Raw genomic sequence first — 20,914 nt, 5'->3', positions numbered from 1 at the left:
TCTATTCTAGAGTTGTAAATATTTGGATATATGGAATGATATTATAATTATAAACTGGAATGTTTTAATGGGAGATATTGCTTGCGTATATAATGCCTGCAGTTCTAGCTCATAGCTTTAAATAACAAGAAACTTTTAAAATTGAAGTGTAACATATGTACTGAAAAGTGTACAGATTGTAAGAATATGCTGTGAACTATCAAAAAGTGAGCACATTCGTGAGATCACTACTCAGCTTAACAAAATATTGTGAGTGCTCAAGGGGCCATGATCTCCCAGTCAGTCTTTAGTAGATATTTGCCATTTAAACGACAGACATCTAATTGCATTCTTTAAAATCAGGTCTTAATTTCACGATGAATAAAATAAGCTTTAGTTATGAGTATAGAGTATATGAGTATAAGTATATGAATATATGAGTATTGAGTATACATATATATATATATAAGTATATCAAGTACACATGACTGTTACATATTTGCAGACTCAATTATAGTAGTTTTACGTGTCTTTTTCTTCTGTTTTTGTCCATCAGGTTGACCAAGTTTGGAGTCAGTCACTAGGGGGCAGCCTGTACTGCTTCCACTTCATGAGAGACAGTTGTAGCCTCCTTATGTTAGTGACTGAGAATTATTTTTGCATGGAGGAAAACAAGTGTTACTTCAATAAAGGAGATATTTCATTATTCATAGGCATGGAAAAATTATTCTGTTCTCTTGTTTAAATTGCAAGAACAGAATCCCTTGGTTAAATCAATCCCAACATCTGCGAAGTCTCACTTTGTCTCTTACCTAGCCCAGCAGAGCATCTGAATTTGAATAGGTTTGGAAGCCTTTTGACTCTAAACAAGTTTCAGATAATAATTTATCCACAGCTCCCGGTAATCCCCCCTTTCTTCTTGCAGATTTCCTCCCAAATGCTATAGGATGGGAACTAGACTTCTGAGCTAAATTGGAGAAAAGCAAGCCACAGCTCGGAATCCAACAGCTAGGGCATTTTCTTCCATCCACTGACTTCATTTGGCATTGCTCAGTGGCAGTTCCTTTTGGTAGCGCCCTGTGAAAACTATCCGAGGAAGTGTGAAAGAGAAAACTTGGTCTTCCTTGATTCAGTTCTTCACTAATCTTCCCCATGCCATTCTAGCTCTGCGTGTTCCCTTATGCCATTCCGACTCTCTCATTAGCTCGATAAACGTTCCAGTTTCTGCATGTCCCTAGAATAGATGAACCCATGGCCAGATGCTTTTGAGCTATTTTATTTCTAGAAACATAAGGAGACTGGTTCTGCTCCCCTCCCCACAATTCCCTCTGATATAGTATGATTTGGCTTCTTATTCTCCAGAACTTTTTACCATAATTTAATGTTATTTCTTTCTTTCTATAGATAGAGACATCGGCGTCTACCAGTACTATGACAAGAAAGATCCACCAGGTAAAGTACTCACATATTCTATTTAACTGGTTTTATAAATGAAATATTCTGAGCAATGAATTAGCAACATTAAAAACTCTGTGTTTATGGCTTTAGATAAATTCCAAACTTTTAAGAGCAGTCAATTCAGGTTTTTTAAAGAAAAAAAATACTAAGGTTGATATCTATCTGATCTATCAAAAATAAAGCAATACTGAGAAAATGTTGTAGAATAACGTGAAAATTTTCATTTTGTTGCTGATCAGGCTGATAACAGGACAGTCTTAGTCACATTTATTTATTGGTTTCCCAGCAGAGGGCATTGTTAATGCATTGGTCGCCGTGATGCTGGCCTCCCGGATCCTCACCTGATATCTGAAATAGACATTTCTGAGTGAATGATCAATTTTCTTTATCTGATTAATCCTGTTAATCCCAGAAGTTTTATGATGGGCCGAAAGGTCTCCCTAGCTAGAGTTACTTCCTGTCCTGTTCTTCGTTGAAGTGGGGGCTGTGAGAGCATCCTGTGCTTAGCATGGCGGTTAATAGGCTGACTTCAGAGCTCTGATGACAGACTGCAGCAGCTTCTCTGCTGGGCTCGGTTGCAGTTCCCTTTCCTGTCTGATGAGATTGGAAGCTCAGAATATTGGCCCACCTGTTGTGCTGTCTAAGCCTTTTCACTGTGCATTAAGGCAATGGCTTCTGTGACATGCAAACACACATTGTGACATTCTCTCTCAACTGTCTTTTTTAAAGCTCAGCATCATGTATTCATCTCAGTGTCTGCAGCAGTGTATTCTATATGCCCACTAAAAATATAAGATACTTTAATAAAAACAAATTCCACTTTTCTTCTATTCATCTTTTCTTTGCCACAGTGTCAGCAACAGAGCATGGTAACTTAGAAGAAAAACAAAGGCTGGCAGAGTGTAAGTTCACCTTATAACTTTCTAGAATTATTATAAAAACAGTATTATGTTCCAGAGTAACTGTTTCCTGCACAAATTGTAAGTGTTACTCTGTCCACATTTCTTATAATTACTGATCCCTATTGTTTATGTATATGAATTCATGAATAATAATTGTATTTGTTAGGCTTTTCTTATGAAATCATTAAAATCTTCACTGTATACAATTTTGATAAGATATGTGCTTTTATAAACAAAAACTTAAAATTAAGTGTATTTGTATTTAATATTTTCAAATAAATTATTTTCATTTAAAATGTTTAATTGGCTAAAAAACTATAAATGTTCAAGGTATACAACATAGTGACTTGATGTATCAATCATGAAAGTCTTATAGTAAAATTTATTATGTCATCTCATTTTTGTGTGAGAAAATGATTATAAATCATGCTTAAGTTCTGATAACATTTAATTTTTCATGTTTTGACTAAATTATTAACATATTTTACTTATTTTAACATATTTATTTTATTAGAGTGTGTGTGTGGGTGGGTGGGTGGGTGTGTCCATGCGTGCACACATGCTTGTGTATAGCATGTGTGTGGAAGTCAGGGGGAATCAGTTCTCTCCTTCCACCATGTTGGTCCCAAGATTTGAACTCAGCTTGTCAGTCTCTGCAGTGGGCGCTTGCACCCTATGGGCCAAAAGTGAGATTTGTTATATCAACATTTTATTTAGTTGTTAGTCTGAAAGATACAAATATGTTATATGTATAGTATAACTACATGGAGATACGGTTTTAGTGAATTAAAGCTAATGCAGTTTAAAGTTTTATTTGGAATATAGCTAGAGCTGAAAAGCCTTCCTTTTTTCCTTATTTAAGTGATTGAACTGACATTTAATTTTTAGAATACTGCATTAGTATCTGCAACACATATCTTAAAATTTGTACATATGTTCTACACATCAAAATTATGTTTATAGAGCCAAATTAAACTTGCTGAAATAGGATACATTGCAATTTCTATGTTTAAATTTAAATATCTATATATGCTATATATTATTTGTATATGCACACATGACATATACATTCATATACACAGTTCGTTTTTAGAATTATTAATTATGAGACTAAGGATTAATTCATTTTTTTTCCAGTGAGTTTAACATGGTATTAGTATTATTCGTGTACCATGTATTCATCTGTATGTGGTGGGTGCTGGAGATGGAACCCAGGGCTTCACACATGCTAGGCAAGTGTTTTATCACTGAGTTAGACCCCTTGCCCATATTTATTAATTTTTAAAACAGATTTAATTTTAGGCTAACTTTGTATGTCTACTAAATAACCTCTCAATTGAAATTATTTAAAATAAACAAGGTATATAATTATTGGATTGTGGCATAGATTTTAGAATTATTTTATTTTTTCCTTTTATTGAAAATAGATTTTTTTTTGTCACATAATACACCCTGATTACAGTTTCCCCTCCCTCTGCTTCTCCCAGCTCCTCTCCACCTCCCCTCCCATCTGGATTCACTCCCTTTCTGTCTCTGACTAGAAAACAAACAGGCTTCTAAGGAATAATAATAAAATAGACCATAATAAAATAATATATAATAAAATAAAACAAAAGCTAACACATTGGAATTGGACAAAAAAAAAAAAAAAAAAGAAAAACAGACAGAAGGAAAAGAGCCCAAGAGAAGGCACAAGAATCAGAGACTCACACATTCACACACTCAGGAATCCCATAAAAACACTAAACTAGAAGCCATAATATATACTCAAAAGACCTGGTGCAGACCTGAGCAGGCCCTGTGCGTGCATCCTCAGTCCTGTGAGTTCACATGAGCTTTGCTCATGTTGATCTAGGGGCCTTGTTTTGTTGGTGTCCTCCATCCCCTCTGGCTCTTAGACTTTTTCTGCCTCCTCTTCTGCTGGGTTCTCTGAGCACTGAGGAGGGATTTGATGGAGACATTCCCATTCAGGGCTGAGTGTTCCAAGGTCTCTCATCCTCTGTGTAATGCCTGGCTGTGGGTCTCTGCATCTTTTCCCATCTGCTGAGGAGGAAGCTTCTCTGATGATGGCTGAACACGGCACTGATGAGTATGGTAGAATGTCATTGGGAGTGCTTTGTTTTTAAATTTTATTTTTTAAAGAATAGTAGTATTTAGTTGTCCCTAGGTCCCTGGGATATCTAGTCTCAGGTTTTTGGTCATCCAAGCAATGTTAGGAGTGGGCTGACTCTCATGGAGTAGGCCGTAAGTCAAATCAGGTACTGGCTGGTCGCTCCCACAAGCTTTGTGGCAGTATTGCACAAACATATCTATCAGGTAGGACACCATTGTAGATTAAAGAGTTTATGGCTTAGTTAGTGTTTACATTTGAGAGAATTATTTCAAGGAACATTCCTAATACCTATTTGTTAAAACTTGGATTCCCCTTTTTTTTCTAGAGTTGAAGTATATAGTGCTTTGGTCATGTTTAAATTAATTTTCTTCCTATTACTTTTATATTCTGTTTCTTTCCTCACCACAGTTAACTTATTAATGAGAAGTTTCAGGTCTGAGTTGGCCACTTGGAGATGCTGGAATTTCTTTTGGGTTGAACCTTGAGTATTTTCATTAAAAAGTTACTCAAGTTATAAGATCAGGCCATTTACTACGAAATACTGCTGGGTCCCTCGGCCTACCAAAACTTCTTAGGGTCTCTCAGGCTTGTTGGTTGTCATCACAAAATTATAATCAGGGAGATTAGTTTGTGGTAAAAATTTGTTTCTGTAACAAAGCCTTTTAAAAGACTGCCATTTAGGGATAGCGATGAAGTCCGCTTCCTCTCAGTTATGGGGTGTCTTATTCTAATCTGCTAAGGCACACTGCTAAGCAGAGGTTCCTTATTTAATTCATGTTTAACTAACTGTTGTACATGTTTTATTTGCCAGCACGAGATTATCCTTGGACACTCAAAAATAGACGCCCGGAAAAACTTCGAGACACACTGAAAGAATTGGAGGTATCTTTCAAAAGGTTTCAAAAATGGGAAGAAACAGATCTGCTTTAGAACATCTTTCACCAGATTTAATTTTCATAAAGGAGCAGCTCTCCTGGTGATGATGGCTTTACTTCTGTCCAGAGAGAGCTTCCCACACAGTTGTGTCTTTGTGTGGCTTGTTGATCGCCTTCCTCTTTTTTTCCTTTTTTCTTTCTTGCAAATCAGAAGCACTTTAACTGATAATGACAAAGTGTGTAGCCAACTGCACTCTCTCTTTCTGTTGTCCTTCAGGAATTGATGCAAAACAGTCCGTGTGTGCTGAGCAAATGGAAGAACAAATACATCTGTCAGGTAAAATGGTTTGACAAGCTTTCGCAGTGTTTAACCAATGGAGCTGAAAGCTATGTAATAATTGTAAATTATTCTTGTGTTTTGATAGATAATGGAAAAAACTTTTCAGGAGTGGATATTTCATAGTTTGAATATTAGTCATTCTAGAATGAACATTAGACAGATTGACATAGGCCACCAAGCTGCCTCATTAACCAGTGTGGTTATATTGACATACTGCAAACACTAATAAGAATCCTTGCAGGCAGTGTTTTTCACTTGGGTTTATCTTGATGTAGTATTGGATATTCACTAGCATATTTTTTAAATGACAGTAACACCATAGAACAAAAAAATTTCAGTATAAGTATTCTTATAAACATTTATGGATACCATGCTTGTGAAAATGAACAAGCGAGTAAGAGTGAGACCTAATTTAACCAGAGAGGGAGTCTTGCATGCTGACCCTCTGGGCTGTATGTTTTAATGTGGTAGACACTAGTCATATGTGGCTATTTTTAAATAAAGTTAAATTTCCATTCCTCAGTTACAGCTCTCCCCATTTTAAGTTCCTGGCAGTCAAGGATGCAGATATAGACCATTTCCACGGCAACAAGTTCTATTGGACAGCCCTGTGCTCAACAGACCTAGATTTAGAACATAATCAGGACATCATAATTCATACACATTGACCACAAAATAAGGGACAAGTAAATGCCTTAGCCTTGCTGATACTATTTGTTTGAAAAAATTTTACTTGCTTTTGATAAAAAGGATTATAGTTATCTGTATACTTATATTGTATCACCACTACCAATAATTATAATTTATTTTTGGAATCAAATATACTGTTTCAGTTTTATTTTTTGTGCTTTCTATTACAATTTTTAAAAAATGTGTGAACATTCTTGCTTATAAGTTAGGCCCATTTTTCTATCTATAAACCTCCTAACACAAATTCATAGTAATTACAAACATATCTTAATTTACCTCTTTCAACATAGACTATTTTAGTTAATTCTAATTTCCCTCTTAGAAAATTCCATTATTTGTTTTGTCTAAACTGCTCTCCCTTTCATGATGGAGGTTAGTTGTTACCTTGTCATCTGGCATGAATTTCTACTTTCTAGACTGTTACAAGGCTGAATGAATATTTTTGGAACCATAACACTTCTAAAATTCTCCTTAGGATACTCTTCAAAAAAAGATGGCATTGTTTAAAATCGTAACTTATTTGCATAGAAATATGTAATGAGACCTTCAAGCTTGAATATCAGATGTGCTCCAGTAAGATTCAGATTTAGTTCAGCTTAAACTTGGAGTTCCTAATGCGGTTACTCACTGCAAAAACAGGCTCAAAATTATTTGACTGGAGGGCAAGCCTGCCACCTACATTAGGAGGTGTGTCTCATGGCCTCCACCCTACCATCACCTGGGGTAAGTTGTAACATGTCAGGCATCTTAAAAAATGCAGTGGAACATCCCAGTTAGGTGATCCTTTTTAGATAGATTTCATTGCTTTTAATTTAATGACAAGGTTTTTGTGTGTGGTTCACATGTTGCAGAAAGGATATCTTTCATTATTGAATTAATTCAACTCCAAAAAGAAACTTTTTTAATGGTAGAATATATGTAAAACTTGCTTTTGTAATTTACAGTAGACAGCCCTGGTGACTTTGGCTGATGTACCAGTGACTCTGCTTTGGGCAGTTCTGATGGATTTGCCTAATTTTATGTTCTGTTTTATTTCTATGGTAGATAAGACTTTTCTAAAATAGACCTTTTACTCCCAGCACATTCTTGATATGATATATTTTCACAAGATAACTTCCTCTGTGCCCACAGGTCCAAGTCACTCCTTACATCTTCAGGGCCTTTGGGAGACTTCCTAACATTATCTGTCAGGCAAAAATTTCACTATATCTTTGAAAAAAATGTATATGAGTTCCATTCCTAAAGGTCTCTAATGTCACAGTAAGTTAAAAATAATTTGGTGTTCAAGCTAGAATTTCAGTTTAAGGAAAGGGTCTGTCCTTTTTGTTAAATTTTTATTAGGTTTTATTAAATTATAGTTGGTCATAATTTGTTGAACTCTTTTATCAGTCTCCCTGAATCTGCCAGTGTGGCGGTGAGACATGGACATGCTTGAGCTCTGTTAGTGCTCTCCCTGTGCATTCAGTCCTGGCATGGCAGCAGTTGACCTTGAGCTCCGGGGATCTGTCTGCCACCCTCTTCCCTCACCTCCATTACACACACACACACACACACACACACACACACACACGTATGCGTGCTGAGCTTCTGAGGATACATAGCCATGTTTGGCTTCATGTGGATACTAGGGATCTGAAGTTTGGTCCTCTGGCTCTTACAACAAGCACTCCTAACCAGTGAACTGTACCCCAGTCCCGTTCCTGGACATCTTGATGCTGTCATTTGGATTCTCAGTCTCTGAATGAGGCCATTTCTCTACTGTGAATTTTTATAAAGAAATGATAAAATTGGATTTATGGAATTCAATTTAGTTGAAATCTCTTTAAGGAATCTTTAAAGGGTCCACTTGTTTAGAAATCTTTGAAGAGGTTACTGCTGAATAAAGGATTGAAGAAGATATAATCTGAGCGTAGATCTTAATGTCAAATAAGGAAGATTTACAGGTTGTCATTACCAAAGCTTAGTTTATATTATTGATACCATGATCTATAAATTGTAACCTATAAAAAATTAATTTCCCCACTTGTAAATTCAGAACAATTTATAAATTAAGACTTACCTATATATAAATTTGGGGATTAAAAATTCTTAGGAGGTATTTTTTCCCCCCAAACCATCCTTGTTCCTAGTATGAGATTATTAAAGCAATAAGATATCATTTAGAGTTTTGATTTCAGCATCTAGTAAATATACTCTAGTTTTTGTCTTCTTAAGCAATCAACAGAATGTATTTAATAGTTTTTTGCTTTGGCTTTCTTAAACCAATTATATTAACTTTTTAAAGGGAAAAATAGTTTCAGTGAAATACTATTAAATAGTTCATCACTCTGGTGGAGTGTTAAAGCCCATAAAGTATTGTGCCTTCAGTCATGTTCATATCTATAAATTACTTTGTAATTAAATATATTTTTATTAAGTATAGATGTAACCTTACACACTGATCTTTAGGCTAAAATGTTTGACTTACATATACATATATATGTAAAAATATATATACACAATATAATCAGTTTTACTCTGGTTTATGTTCATAATAATTCTACATTTATAGGTCATAAAACACCAAGAAAAGATAGCGTCTGGTTTTAATTGCTGTAATGAGTTATTTAGTAGGCTATATAAAAATAAATTTTTTTCAAGTCTGTCATATATAAATTGTGACCTTATGCAGCTCATTTAATCATAACTTTTTTGTTTGTTTTGTTTTCAATACATCCTGACTGCTCTTTCCCCTCCCTCTACTCCTCCCAGTCCCCAGCCCCCGAATTCCCTGTGTTGCCTATCTGTTATGTTTGTTAGCTTGGTGTTTTTGTGGGACTCATAACAGTGGGAGTGGGGTGTCTCTGACTCTCCTGCTCTTGGGACTCTTTTCTTCCCATTGGGTTGCCTCACTCAGCCTTGATATATGAGGGTTTGTGCCTAGTCGTATTATAAGTTGTTATACTGTGTTAGGTTGATATCCCTGAGAAGCCTGCTCTTTGCTGAAGGGAAGTGGAGAAGGAGTGGTATTTAGTTAGGGTTTCTATTGCTGTGAAGAGACACCATGATCATGGCAACTGTTATAAGGGAAACATTTAATTGGGGCTGGCTTATAGTTAGAGGTTTAGTCCATTATCTTCATGGCGGCATGCAGACAGACATGGTGCTAGAGAAGGAGCTGAGGGTTCTACATCTTGATCCACAGGCAGCAGAATGAGACTGTGTATCACACTGGACATAGCTTGAACATATGAGACCTCAAAGCCTGCTCCCATAATGATACACTTCTTCCAACAAGGCCATACCTCCTATTAGTGCCACGCCTTCTGGGCCAAGCATTCAAACACATGAGTCTGTGGTGTCATTCCTATTCAAACCACCACAAGTGGATTCTGGCTTTTAAAAAAATATATTTTTATGTTTGTCTTTCTGAGTCTGGGTTACCTCACTCAGGATTATTTTTTCTAGATCCATCCATTTGCCTGCAAACCTCATGATGTCATTGTTTTTCTCTGCTGAGTAGTATTCCATTGTGTATATGTACCACATTTTATTTATCCATTCTTCAGTTGAAGGGCATCTAGGTGGTTTCCAGGTTCTGGCTATTACAAACAATGCTGATATGAACATAGCTGAGCAAGTGCCCTTGTGGTATGATTGAGCATTCCTTGGGTATATGCCCAAGAGTGGTATAGCTAGATCTTGGGGGAGATTGATTCCCAATTTTCTAAGAAAGCACCATATTGATTTCCAGAGTGGTTGTACAAGCTTTCATTCCCACCAGCAGTGGAGGAGAGTTCCCCTAGTTCCACATCCTCTCCAGCATAAGCTGTCTTCAGTGTTTTTGATCTTAACCATTCTGACAGGCATAAGGTGGTATCTCAGAGTTGTTTTGATTTGCATTTCCCTGATGATTAGGGATGTTGAACAATTCCTTAAATGTCTTTCAGCCATTTGAGTTTCCTCTGTTGAGAATTCTCTATTTAGTTCTATAGCCCATTTCTTAATTGGACTGTTGGGCATTTTGATGTCTAATTTCTTGAGTACTCACTCATAGGAGGATACTAGATGTAAAACAAAGATGACTGGACTGCTACTCACAACTCCAGGGAGGCTACCTAGAAATCAGGACCCGAAGAAAGACACAGGGATCGCCCAGTGACAGAGAAATGGATGAGATCTACATGAACAACCTGGACGTGAGTGGGGGTAATGAAAGGCAAGGGTCGAGGGAAAGAGAGCTTGGGGGAGTGGGAGATCCCAGCTGGATCAACAACAGAGAGGGAGAACAAGGAATAGGAGACCATGGTAAATGAAGACCACATGAGAATAGGAAGAAGCAAAGTGCTAGAGAGGCCCACAGAAATCCACAAAGATACCCCAACAACAGACTGCTGGCAATGGTTGAGAGACAGCCCGAACTGACCTACTCTGGTGATGGGATGGCCAAACACCGTAATTGTCGTGCTAGAAACCCCATCCAATGACTGAGGGAACCGGATGCAGAGATCCATGGCTAGGCCCCAGGTGGAGTTCCAGGAGTCCAATTGGCGAGAAAGAGGGGGGTTTGTATGAGCGAGAATTGTTGAGACCAAGATTGGAAAAAGCACAGGGACAAATAGCCAAACGAATGCAAACACATAAACTATGAACCAATAGCTGAGGAGCCCCAAACTGGATCAGGCCCTCCGGATAAGTGAGACAGTTGATGATCTGTTTGGAGGCATCCAGGCAGTGGGACCAGGACCTGTCCTCAGTGCATGAGTTGGCTGTTTGGAACCTTGGACTTATACAGGGACACTTGGCTCAGCCTGGGAGGAGGGGACTGGACCTGCCTGGACTGAATCTACCAAGTTGAACTCAATCCTCAAGGGAGTCTTTGCCATGGAGGAGATGGGAATGGGGGTTGGGCTGGGGGGAAGGCGGGGCGGGGGGAGAACAAGGGAATCCATGGCTGATATGTAAAATTAAATTAAATTATAAAATAAAATTAAAAAATACATGTTTTTTTAATTAAAATATAATTGCATCACTTTCCATCCTCCCTTTTCTCCCTCTTGGCCTCCCACCACCCTCAGACTCTTCCCACCCCACTTTCAAGTTGAGAGCCTCTTTTTCTTTGATTATCATTGTTACATACATACATATGTGTGTGTATACAAATATATAAATAGAATCTGCTGAGTCCTTTTTTGTTGTTAGTGTGTATATGTTTTGAGAGCTGACTACTTTGCATTGGACAGCCAATATGGCAGCTTGTCTCTATGAAAGGCTAATTTCCCTTTTTCCAGTGTCATTCATTGCCCAAGGGTGGGACCCTGTGAGCTTTTCCCCTTTCCACATTAACTTGTCCATTGGTATTATTGTCATGCCAGTCTTGTTTTTATGCAGCCATCTAGGAGAGACTGTTTTCCAAGCAAACTTCCTGGTATTCTGGCTGTCAGAATCATTCTACCTCCTTTTCTGCAATGTTCCCTGAGTCACAGGTGCAGGAGCTATGATACAGATGTATCTGTTGGGGCTGGGCTCCTTCAATCTGTTGATCATTGTGCCCGGTTGTGGTTTTCTATGATGGTCTCCGTTTGCTTTAAAGAGAGGCATCTTGGATGAGGGGTGGTAGCTAGACTTATATGTGGGTAAGCTTAGTATTTCTTTTTATTATATATAAAATCAAGTTGATTTCTACATAAAATAGTAAAATACAAGCCATGGTGTTATCAGTATCAGGATTAGCATTTTATTTATGCACAATCCAGCATACCATCTTCACTGCCTGCCACCTTGGTAGGAGGTACTATGCTTTAGGTGGAAAGGAAGAAGACATGTTAAGTCACCGAGACTAATGAGTGCTGCATTGTAAACCTCAGTAGGAGCCGGAGATGGTACAAACATCAGTATAATCTGAAATGATTAACAGATTATAGAGAAGTTAAAATTTTACCAGACCTAAAAGGGAATATAAAAGTGGTAAACCTGGAGAGACAGAGGGGATAAGTGGGGGCGGCGGTATCTACATAACAGTGAGGAAGTGGGCCCATTTGGGGACAAGTGGTTTGAAGAATAGAATAATTGATCTGAAAGGCGCCTTGATGCTGCTTTAAATAGAGACGTTGAATATTACAATGAGATATTGATACTGTGTCCTGTAACACTGTAAATACTTTGTATCAGAGAGGTGCCATATTAAACTTAGTCTTATAGAAGGATTAGCCTGGCAATGGGTTATAAGATAACAAGTTAACCAGAAGGAGTAAAATAATTTCAAAGGATATGTACAATAAGACTAAGCTAAAGAAAGTTTTGATAGCCAGTGGGGAAATTTAGAATGACATGTAAAAATTTTAGTTTGCCCATGTTTTACCAGAGGTCATCAAGTCATGGTATCATTGGAGACATGGAACTGGAGTGGAGGGTTGGATTTGAATTTTTTTTTGAGGAAACAGCCAAAGGCTTGAGTTAAAACTATTCAATTTGTACCTTATGAGGGATAGTAGATACCATAGGAAAAAATTAAGAACCAAGGAATGTCTATTTAGTGGATAAGGGAGAAAAACCTAGCAGCCAAAGAGGGAGAAACAGAGTCAGGATAGTGAGGAACTGTGGGAAAGTTTGTTTGTAGAAATCAAAGTGGGTAGAAGTCAGAGGGCCTGAAAGACAGATGAAAGGACCATATCTGGTTTGATGGCTGCTGATCTAAAGCTCAGTGTTGTGATTAAGCTTCTAGTGGGTGTTTGCGAGTACTCAACAATAAACTCATCTTTTGTTATTAGTGGCTCCTGAAAACACTGCATGAGTTTTTCATCGTTTTAGAATTTCATTCATGCAAATAGTGTGTTTTGGTCAAACCTATCAACTTATCTCCTGCCTCCTCTATCACTTTTCCCATCCAATTTCGCATACTGTTTTTTGTTTGTTTTTTAAATCCTAATGGGTCCACTTAGTGCTACCAGTGTGTGCTTGACTGTAGGGCTGTCACCTGGAGCATGGGTGTCCTCTCAGGGGCCACACACTAGAGGAAACTGACTCCCCTCTTCTATCAGCCTTCAGTTGCCAAGAGCTCTTCTACTGGGTTGGGGCTTTGTGGCCCCTCCCCCATCCATGCTGGGGTTTTGTCTAGCTTCATCTTTCACAGACCTTCTGCATGAAGTCACCGCCATTGTGTGTTCTGTGTGCAGTGCCTCTGCAAAGAGAAAACACTGCTTCACTGCAGTCATCTTCTGCCACTGGCTGTTCCTCAGTGATCCCTGAGCCTTGAAAGGAGGGTGTGAATAGATGTTCTTTAGGGCTGGGCCTTGAGTGGAGGGTGTGAATAGATGTCCTTTAGGGCTGATCCTTGAGAGGAGAGTGTGAATAGATGTCCTTTAGGGCTGGGCCTTTAGTGGAGGGTGTGAATAGATGTCCTTTAGGACTGAATCTTGAGTGGAGGGTGTGAATAGATGTCCTTTAGGGCTGAGCCTTGAGAGGAGGGTGTGAATAGATGTCCTTTAGGACTGAGCCTTGAGAGGAGAGTGTGAATAGATGTCCTTTAGGGCTGAACCTTGAGAGGAGGTGTGAATAGATGTCCTTTAGGGCTGAGCACTCCACAGTCACTTTGTTTCTGAACCTAGACTAGTGTGGGTCACAGGAATGTCACATATATTTGAAAAAGAAAACTAATGATTAAAGAATCAAAAAATTAAAGAATAATATGAGATTGGGTATTACATTTTTGATATAATATCTGGAGTTCAGGGGTTGCTGCTGATTAAAATTGCTAGCTACGACTTTATAAAGGATACTAGACTCACTTGGACTTTGAAGGAAGGGTGTAACTTAGGTGAGGAAAAGGAAGGTTCCTGCCGAGGAGAGAGTGTCAGCAGTAAGAAACTCTCAGACACTTTAGAAGGCCTTTCCAAAAAGATTTCTCCATAGATGCTGTTTTTAATATATATATTTGAATGCTTCTTTAAAATTTCTGTGTGGTGTACATATGATTATTGGTTACTTTTAAGCCATACTAAGACTGCTGTAGGGTTGGCCTGGCTTCCTGTTAAGATAAACAAATGAGTATTACAATCTAGGAGCACTCAGGGCCAGTGAAACTTAGCCAGTATGTAACAGCTTAATACTTTACCATTCTCTCACTTAAAAAGTAGTATTTATTATCTTTTTTTAAATTAAGAATTTTTTTTAACTCATTTTTTATACCAGTCACAGATCCCCCTCTTTCCTCCTCCCACCCCTCCAGCCTCACCCTCTTCCCCCACCAACAGCACACCCCCATTCCCTCCTACAAGAAGGCAAGGCCTCCCATGGGAAGTCAGTAGAGCCTGGTATATTCAGGTGAGGCAGGTCCAAGCCCCTCCCCCTGCCTCAAGGATGTGTGAGGTGTCCAATCATAGGTAGTGGGTTCCAAAAAGCCAGCTCATGCACCAGGGACGGATTCTGATCCTACTGCCAGGGGGCCCCTTAAGCAGATCAAGCTACACAACTGTCTTATGCAGAGGGTCTAGTCCAGTCTCGTGGAGGCTCCACAGGTGTTGGTCTAAATTTCATGAGTTCTCACTAGTTTGGTTTGGTTGTCTCTGTCTCTCATGATGATCTTGGTGCACTTGCTCATAGACTCCCTCTTCTCTCTTCAACTATACTCCTGGAGCTCTGCCTAGTATTTGACTGTGGATCTCTACATCTGCTTCCATCAGTTACTGGATGAAGGCTCTATGATGACAGTTAGGGTACACACCTATCTGACTACTGGGTAAGCCAGTTCAGGCACTCTCTCCACTATTGCTAGTAGTCTAAGCTGGGGTCATGCTTATGGATTCCTGGGAACTTCCCCAGCACCCGGTTTCTTCCTATCCCCATGATGTCTCCCTCTATCACAGTATCTCTTTCATTGCTCTCCCACTCCATCCATGTCCCAGCTCAACCATCCTGTTCCCTTATATTCTCATCACCTCATCCCCTACCCTCCATTGCTCACCCCTCACCCCCAGTTTACTCATGGAGATCTCATCTATTCCCCCTTCCTAGGGTGATCCATGTGTCCCTCTCTGGGTCCTCCTTGTTAGCTAGCTTAATTAGAAAAAAAAACAGACATTTTTAAGTCAGACTATTTGGAAAACCCAGGGGACATAAATCATCTAATCCAATGAATTGTTATTGCCAATTTTTCATTATTTGATGTTTTCCCTTTGGTATAAATGTATATAAATATTCAATTTATTATATATCATATATACATCATAAGGTATAAATATTTTAATGCATAATATTTAAGATTATAGTAATAGATTATATATATACATACATATATATATCCCTGTACATTCCTTTTTATATCATAAAATAAACACATGAACCCCATAATGAACTAATGAGTTAGAGTTGTTACCAGGATTGTGCCTGCCTATGTATTTTTCCATTTAATTCTCCTGATTATCTCCCCAGATAAAGACAGATCTTTAATTTTGTAATGGAATCTTAACTATGTAGCCCAGGCTGGTCTGGAGTCCATGTGCCTCAACCTCACCATGGGCTGGACTGCTGGCATGTGCCGCTGTTTTTATTATTATTTCCATTTTACCAATGAGGAAACAAGAGATATATGGTAATTATACAATTAGTATATATATACAACTATACAATTAGCTAAGGCATTGTAGCTTTACAGCTTCTGTCTTTAGTTGATGTATACACCACACTCCTTTTTGGTAGAGCATAAATATAGAAAAATATTCATGTAAACATACCCTCAGTCATAGTGAGACATGGAACACACATTGGTCTCCCAATTAAACATACGTGACTAAAACTGTGTCATTATTCTCATGTTCTCTTAAACTTTCACTAAATTATAGTAAAATCTTTAAAAAGCTATAACTTAAGAGAACAAAGAAAAGAAGATGGCTGTGATAATGAGAGATACCCACTAGCTTTAAAAACGAAGTGGCTGTATAGGACATGACTTTACAAGCCAGAAGCTTTGCTGAAATCATTGCTGTAACAGAATATATCATTAGGAGATAAACATTTGATGTTATAGAAAGCCAAAAAGGTATAGATTTTTAAGGCATCCAGGATGCAACAGTGTAAAACAGAAAATAAGAGAATATGTTGAAAGCTGTGTAATGAGCGAATGAGATAAATGAATTTCCTATATGTAGGAAACCAAACCATTTCTGGATGTTACATCTTTGAATGTGATAGAAAAAAGTGAAGGGGTGTCTTAGTTACTCATTGCCATGACAAAAACAGTATGACCAAGACAGCATATAAAAGAAAGAATTTAATTTGGCGGTCATGATTCCAAAGGGTAGTAGAACCCATGACTATCATGGATGGGAATTGTCGCAGCAGGCCTGCAGGCATGGCACGGGGCAGTAGCTGAACACTGAGGTGCTGAGACAACAGCCACAAGGCAGAGAGACAGAGAAAGCTAACTGAGAATGGCATGGGCTTTTGAAACTTAGAAGCCCATCCTCAGTGACATACCTCCAACAAGGCCACACCTCTTACTTCTTCCCAAACAGTTCTTCCAACTGAGGAGCCTATGGGGGCAGTTTCCTTCAGATCACTGTAGGGGCTAGGCTAAAAATGAGAGGATTGTGGTGCATCCAGAACGGTGAGACTTGCCTTAACCTGCCCATGTCTAGCCACTGAGGTTATGCTTGCATTTTATTTGTTTATTGGCCATTGTCTGGGGCAAAAATGGCTTGCATTCCCCAAACCCAAATGTATCAATACTGACATTTGGTAGTTTTCTCTAAAAAGGAGATGTGCTAAGCAATATTTTTACAGTAAAGCTCAATTGATTAAGTCTATCCATGCAAACCCCCCTTCTTTTTTTTTTTTTTTTTTTTTTAGGTTTTTCAAGACAGGGTTTCTCTGTGTAGCTTTGCGCCTGTCCTGGAACTCACTTGGTAGCCCAGGCTGGCCTCGAACTCACAGAGATCCGCCTGGCTCTGCCTCCCGAGTGCTGGGATTAAAGGCGTGTGCCACCACCGCCCGGCCCAAACCCCCCTTCTTATCACTTGTAAATATAGCCAGATAGAGATCACCATACAAATAAAAAAAAATCTGTCTGTAAATATGAAGACTTTAAGTCTGAGACTAAAACACAGAAAACAAAGAATTGGTGGCATGCAATTAATAGAACTAAATTTACAAAATTAAAGTTAATACCCATGGAGATAAGAGATGTGATTATATCATTGAAATAATAATAGAATTCGGATTTTTTTAAAAAACAACAACAAAGAATAGTTAGGATTTGGGGAGATGGCTCAGTGGTTAAGAACACTTGCTGTTCTTTTGGAGGACCTGAGTTTGGTTCCTAGAACCCAAGTCAGGTGGCTCACAACTGCCTGTAACTCCAGCTCCAGGGGACCCATAACCTTCTTCTGGCCTCCATGGATACATATGAGAGACACTCACATAGATAGACACATACACAATTACACATAAATAAAAGTAAAAATAAATATAAATAAAAATAATCAGGAGAAAAAGAAATTCTTACAAATGAAGAATATGAAAATATATGGCTGGAAGCATAGCTTAGTGGGAAAGTGCTTGCCTTGCACATACAAGACCCTAGACTCAATCTGCAATAGAGAAGCAAATAAAACACATGGGACAGCATAGAGAAATTAATAGATGTATCAAAAGTAAAGTTGAAATATCATGCTGTAGGACAGAATGAAAGAAGCCTTTAATTATGAATCATACCTGGCAGCAGGAATGAAAATTAACCAAAAAGGTTTACTACCCAACTAATGATTGGAACTGGGTAAAAAAGAGAAAATTTCCAAGAACTGGAAAATACACCTTTCTAACTTTTCATGGAAATCTACATTTTATTATACACTGAGAATAAGCTGCAGGGGTTGAGACAGGATCAACCCCACCTGCTACCATGTGCCCTAGTCCTTTGTCAACACACATGTGAAGGTTAAGGGTGTTATCAGCCACAAGTTCTGTGCACCTGAGGTACTTGTGTGAGCCTGTTCTTCACATCTTTATCTTTAAATTAACATATAAGGTATCATGGTATTTTCATACATACTTAGTTTTAGTTGATCCACTTCCCCATAACTGCTCCTATCACTGCACTCACATGCTGAGTCCCTTTCACTTGATACCACAGGTGCTCTGTTACCTTCTGCACCCTCTTCCTTAGGGCCTCTTCTTAAAAACAAAAATCCTTCTATGCTTTCTAGTTTCCTGTCCTTTGTCCACACTCACATGAACAGTTTAACACGAACAATTCTGTGTGTCAGGATAATGTGTTAAATTCCATCACCAACTTCCTGTATGGCCTGAATGTGTGTTGAGAGTCTCTTGGAATTAGACTCTCAGCACACTATGCTTTCTCCAGTCTGTGCTACTTGGATTCTGAAGATTGCATCAGGATGCTGCACCATACTCTATGTTCTGCCATGTTCTTCCAGGGGTTTGGTTTGATCCCTTGCTGTAAAGGGTAATAGCATGGGTAGAGGTATGATGAGTTTCCAGTCTTTCACCTTTAAGGTTGTTGTTGGGATTTTTTGCACTTTTGGGGGCCCACCACCCAGCTCCCAAATAAATCACACATGGAGGCAGATTCTTAATTATAAATACACGGCCTTAGCTTGGCTTATTTCTAGCCAACTTTTCTTAAATTAGCCCATCTACCTTTTGCCTCTGGACTTTTACCTTTCTCTATTTCTGTCTACCTTTTCTTTCCTTCTTACTCCATGTCTGGCTGTGTAGTCAGGTGGCTGGCCCCTGGAGTCCTCCTCCTTCCTCTCTTGTTTCTCTTCTGTCCGTATCTGAGCATTTTTCTTTTCTTAAATATATATATATATTTCCAAGACCTGCATCCTATTAATCCACCTGTCATATTTAGCACAAAAAACTACCAAAATTATTATTGATAAGATATTAACTACCATACTGATAGTATGTATTATCTGTATTATATCAGTGTCAGTTAAATCATTAATCTTCCCATATTCTGATTCTAACTTCTAGCCTTCTAAGGTAGCAGTATAGAGAGCCCTAGCACCCTGCATTGTTATTTCCCATTCTTAATGTAGAAAAGAAAAATCTCTTTTCAATATTGTAAGTAAATTTGTTGCAACTCTGTGGGTTTGGTCCCAGGTTTTGGTACCAAAGTGTGAGTTTTGCAACTCTTGGGAGAGGTGTCCTGACTACCTGGGAGTCAGACAACACTGTGAGCTCTTTAGGATGGCTCTGGTGGCTGGAACTGCAAATAGGCAGCCCAACCCTGGAGGGCGAGGTATCCTGGACACCTGGAGCTGCTCAGAACAGCTCTGCCCTGGAGGTATCCCAGACACCTGGAGCTGCTTAGGACAGCTCTGATGGCTAGAGCTGCAAAGAGGCAGTCCAACCCTGGAGGGCCAGGTATCCTGGATACCTCAAGCTGCTCAGAGCAGCTCTGCCCTGGAGGTGTCCTGGACATCTGGAGCTGTTTAGCACAGCTCTGATGGCTGGAACTGCAAAGACACAGCCCAACCCTGGAGGGGAAGTTTTTCTGACTTCTTGGGAAAGTCAGGCCAGGAACTGGAACTTGGAATATAGCAATACTGCTTCTCTCCTGGAGAGCCACTGCAGCAAAGCTTTGCACAGCCCCCAGTTAAGGGGGCTTCCTAGTAGAACTCTGCTTCTCCACCTAAGAAATTGCAAAACTGTAGCAATCTCCTCTGGCTCCAGAGAAAAGTGTTACTTTTCAGCTCCTCCTTGCTCTGTCCACTGAGGGACATCTCAGCAAGGATCTTCTGTTCAGCTCCTCCTTGCTCTGTCCACTGAGGGACATCTCAGCAAGGTTCTTCTGTTTAGCGCTCCCTTGTTTAGTCCACTATGGGACATCTCAGGAACGTTCTTCTGTGCACCAGTGAATGAAGGTCTTCACACCCAGAACTTTTTTGAGAAAGAAGGAGGAGTCCAGGAGAGTAGCTGCCTCTATCAGGGTGGAGAGAACAGCTTACAACTGACGAGGCAGGGCGGTTTATATAGGATGTCCCAGGGGCGGAGTCAACCTGTGATTGGTTAGTTTTTTTTTTCTACCCAGGGATTGGCCAGTTTTGTGGGCTAGGGACAGAGATGGCCCCCATTTCAGGGCCAAACTTTCACTGGCCTTTCTTGGCTTTTTGACACTACCTCTAAGGCCAGGGCATGCTTCTTTCACTGATTCTAGGGACCAAGAGTGTATCTTTGGTACTGGTTTCAGAGTCAGAGCATATTTCCTTGGTTCTGGGTTTGGGGATAAAGTGTCCATTTCTCTGGCTCAAGTCCCAAACCCAGGCTGTGTTTTTTCCCTTGGTCCTGGGCCCTAGGGCCAGGATTCTACTGTCCTGCTCTGTAATCAGTTGTTTTCACAAATCAGTTGGCCAGGGGCAGAGATGGCTCTGATTTGAGCCAAACTGTGTTTCTTTCACTGGCCTTATCTGAGCCATCTTTCCCTAGTTCTGGGCTCCAGGGTCAGGGTGGGTTTCTTTAGCCAGCCCCCTTTCTCTACAAATATTATTTAACTCTCTCCTCCTCTCCAAAAGGATTTCCCAAATTTTCACCATTCTGTTGACTTCTCTGGGCAAGT

At 39.2% G+C, this 20,914-nt stretch overlaps 1 protein-coding gene across 4 annotated transcripts in view; it reads left to right on the top strand.

The window, feature by feature from the left end:
- Wdpcp (WD repeat containing planar cell polarity effector) overlaps positions 1–20,914 on the top strand; it is a 303,350-nt gene that overhangs the window by 96,605 nt on the left and 185,831 nt on the right. For 3 of the 4 annotated variants that reach the window (XM_052734725.1, XM_052734723.1, XM_052734724.1), the window contains 4 exons: positions 1,384–1,431; positions 2,289–2,339; positions 5,264–5,334; positions 5,605–5,664. In XM_052734725.1, the coding sequence (XP_052590685.1) occupies positions 1,384–1,431; positions 2,289–2,339; positions 5,264–5,334; positions 5,605–5,664 (230 nt within the window). Of the gene's footprint in view, positions 1–1,383; positions 1,432–2,288; positions 2,340–5,263; positions 5,335–5,604; positions 5,665–10,393; positions 10,536–20,914 lie in introns of those variants that run through there. The other variant, XM_052734726.1, reaches the window with a different exon arrangement.

The sequence above is a fragment of the Peromyscus californicus genome, unplaced genomic scaffold (assembly GCF_007827085.1).
Source record: "Peromyscus californicus insignis strain IS unplaced genomic scaffold, ASM782708v3 Scaffold_13__1_contigs__length_99412109, whole genome shotgun sequence".
Classification (NCBI taxonomy): Eukaryota; Metazoa; Chordata; class Mammalia; order Rodentia; family Cricetidae; genus Peromyscus; species Peromyscus californicus.
Note: the sequence above shows the minus strand (reverse complement) of the source record. Positions and strands in the feature narration are given on the sequence as shown.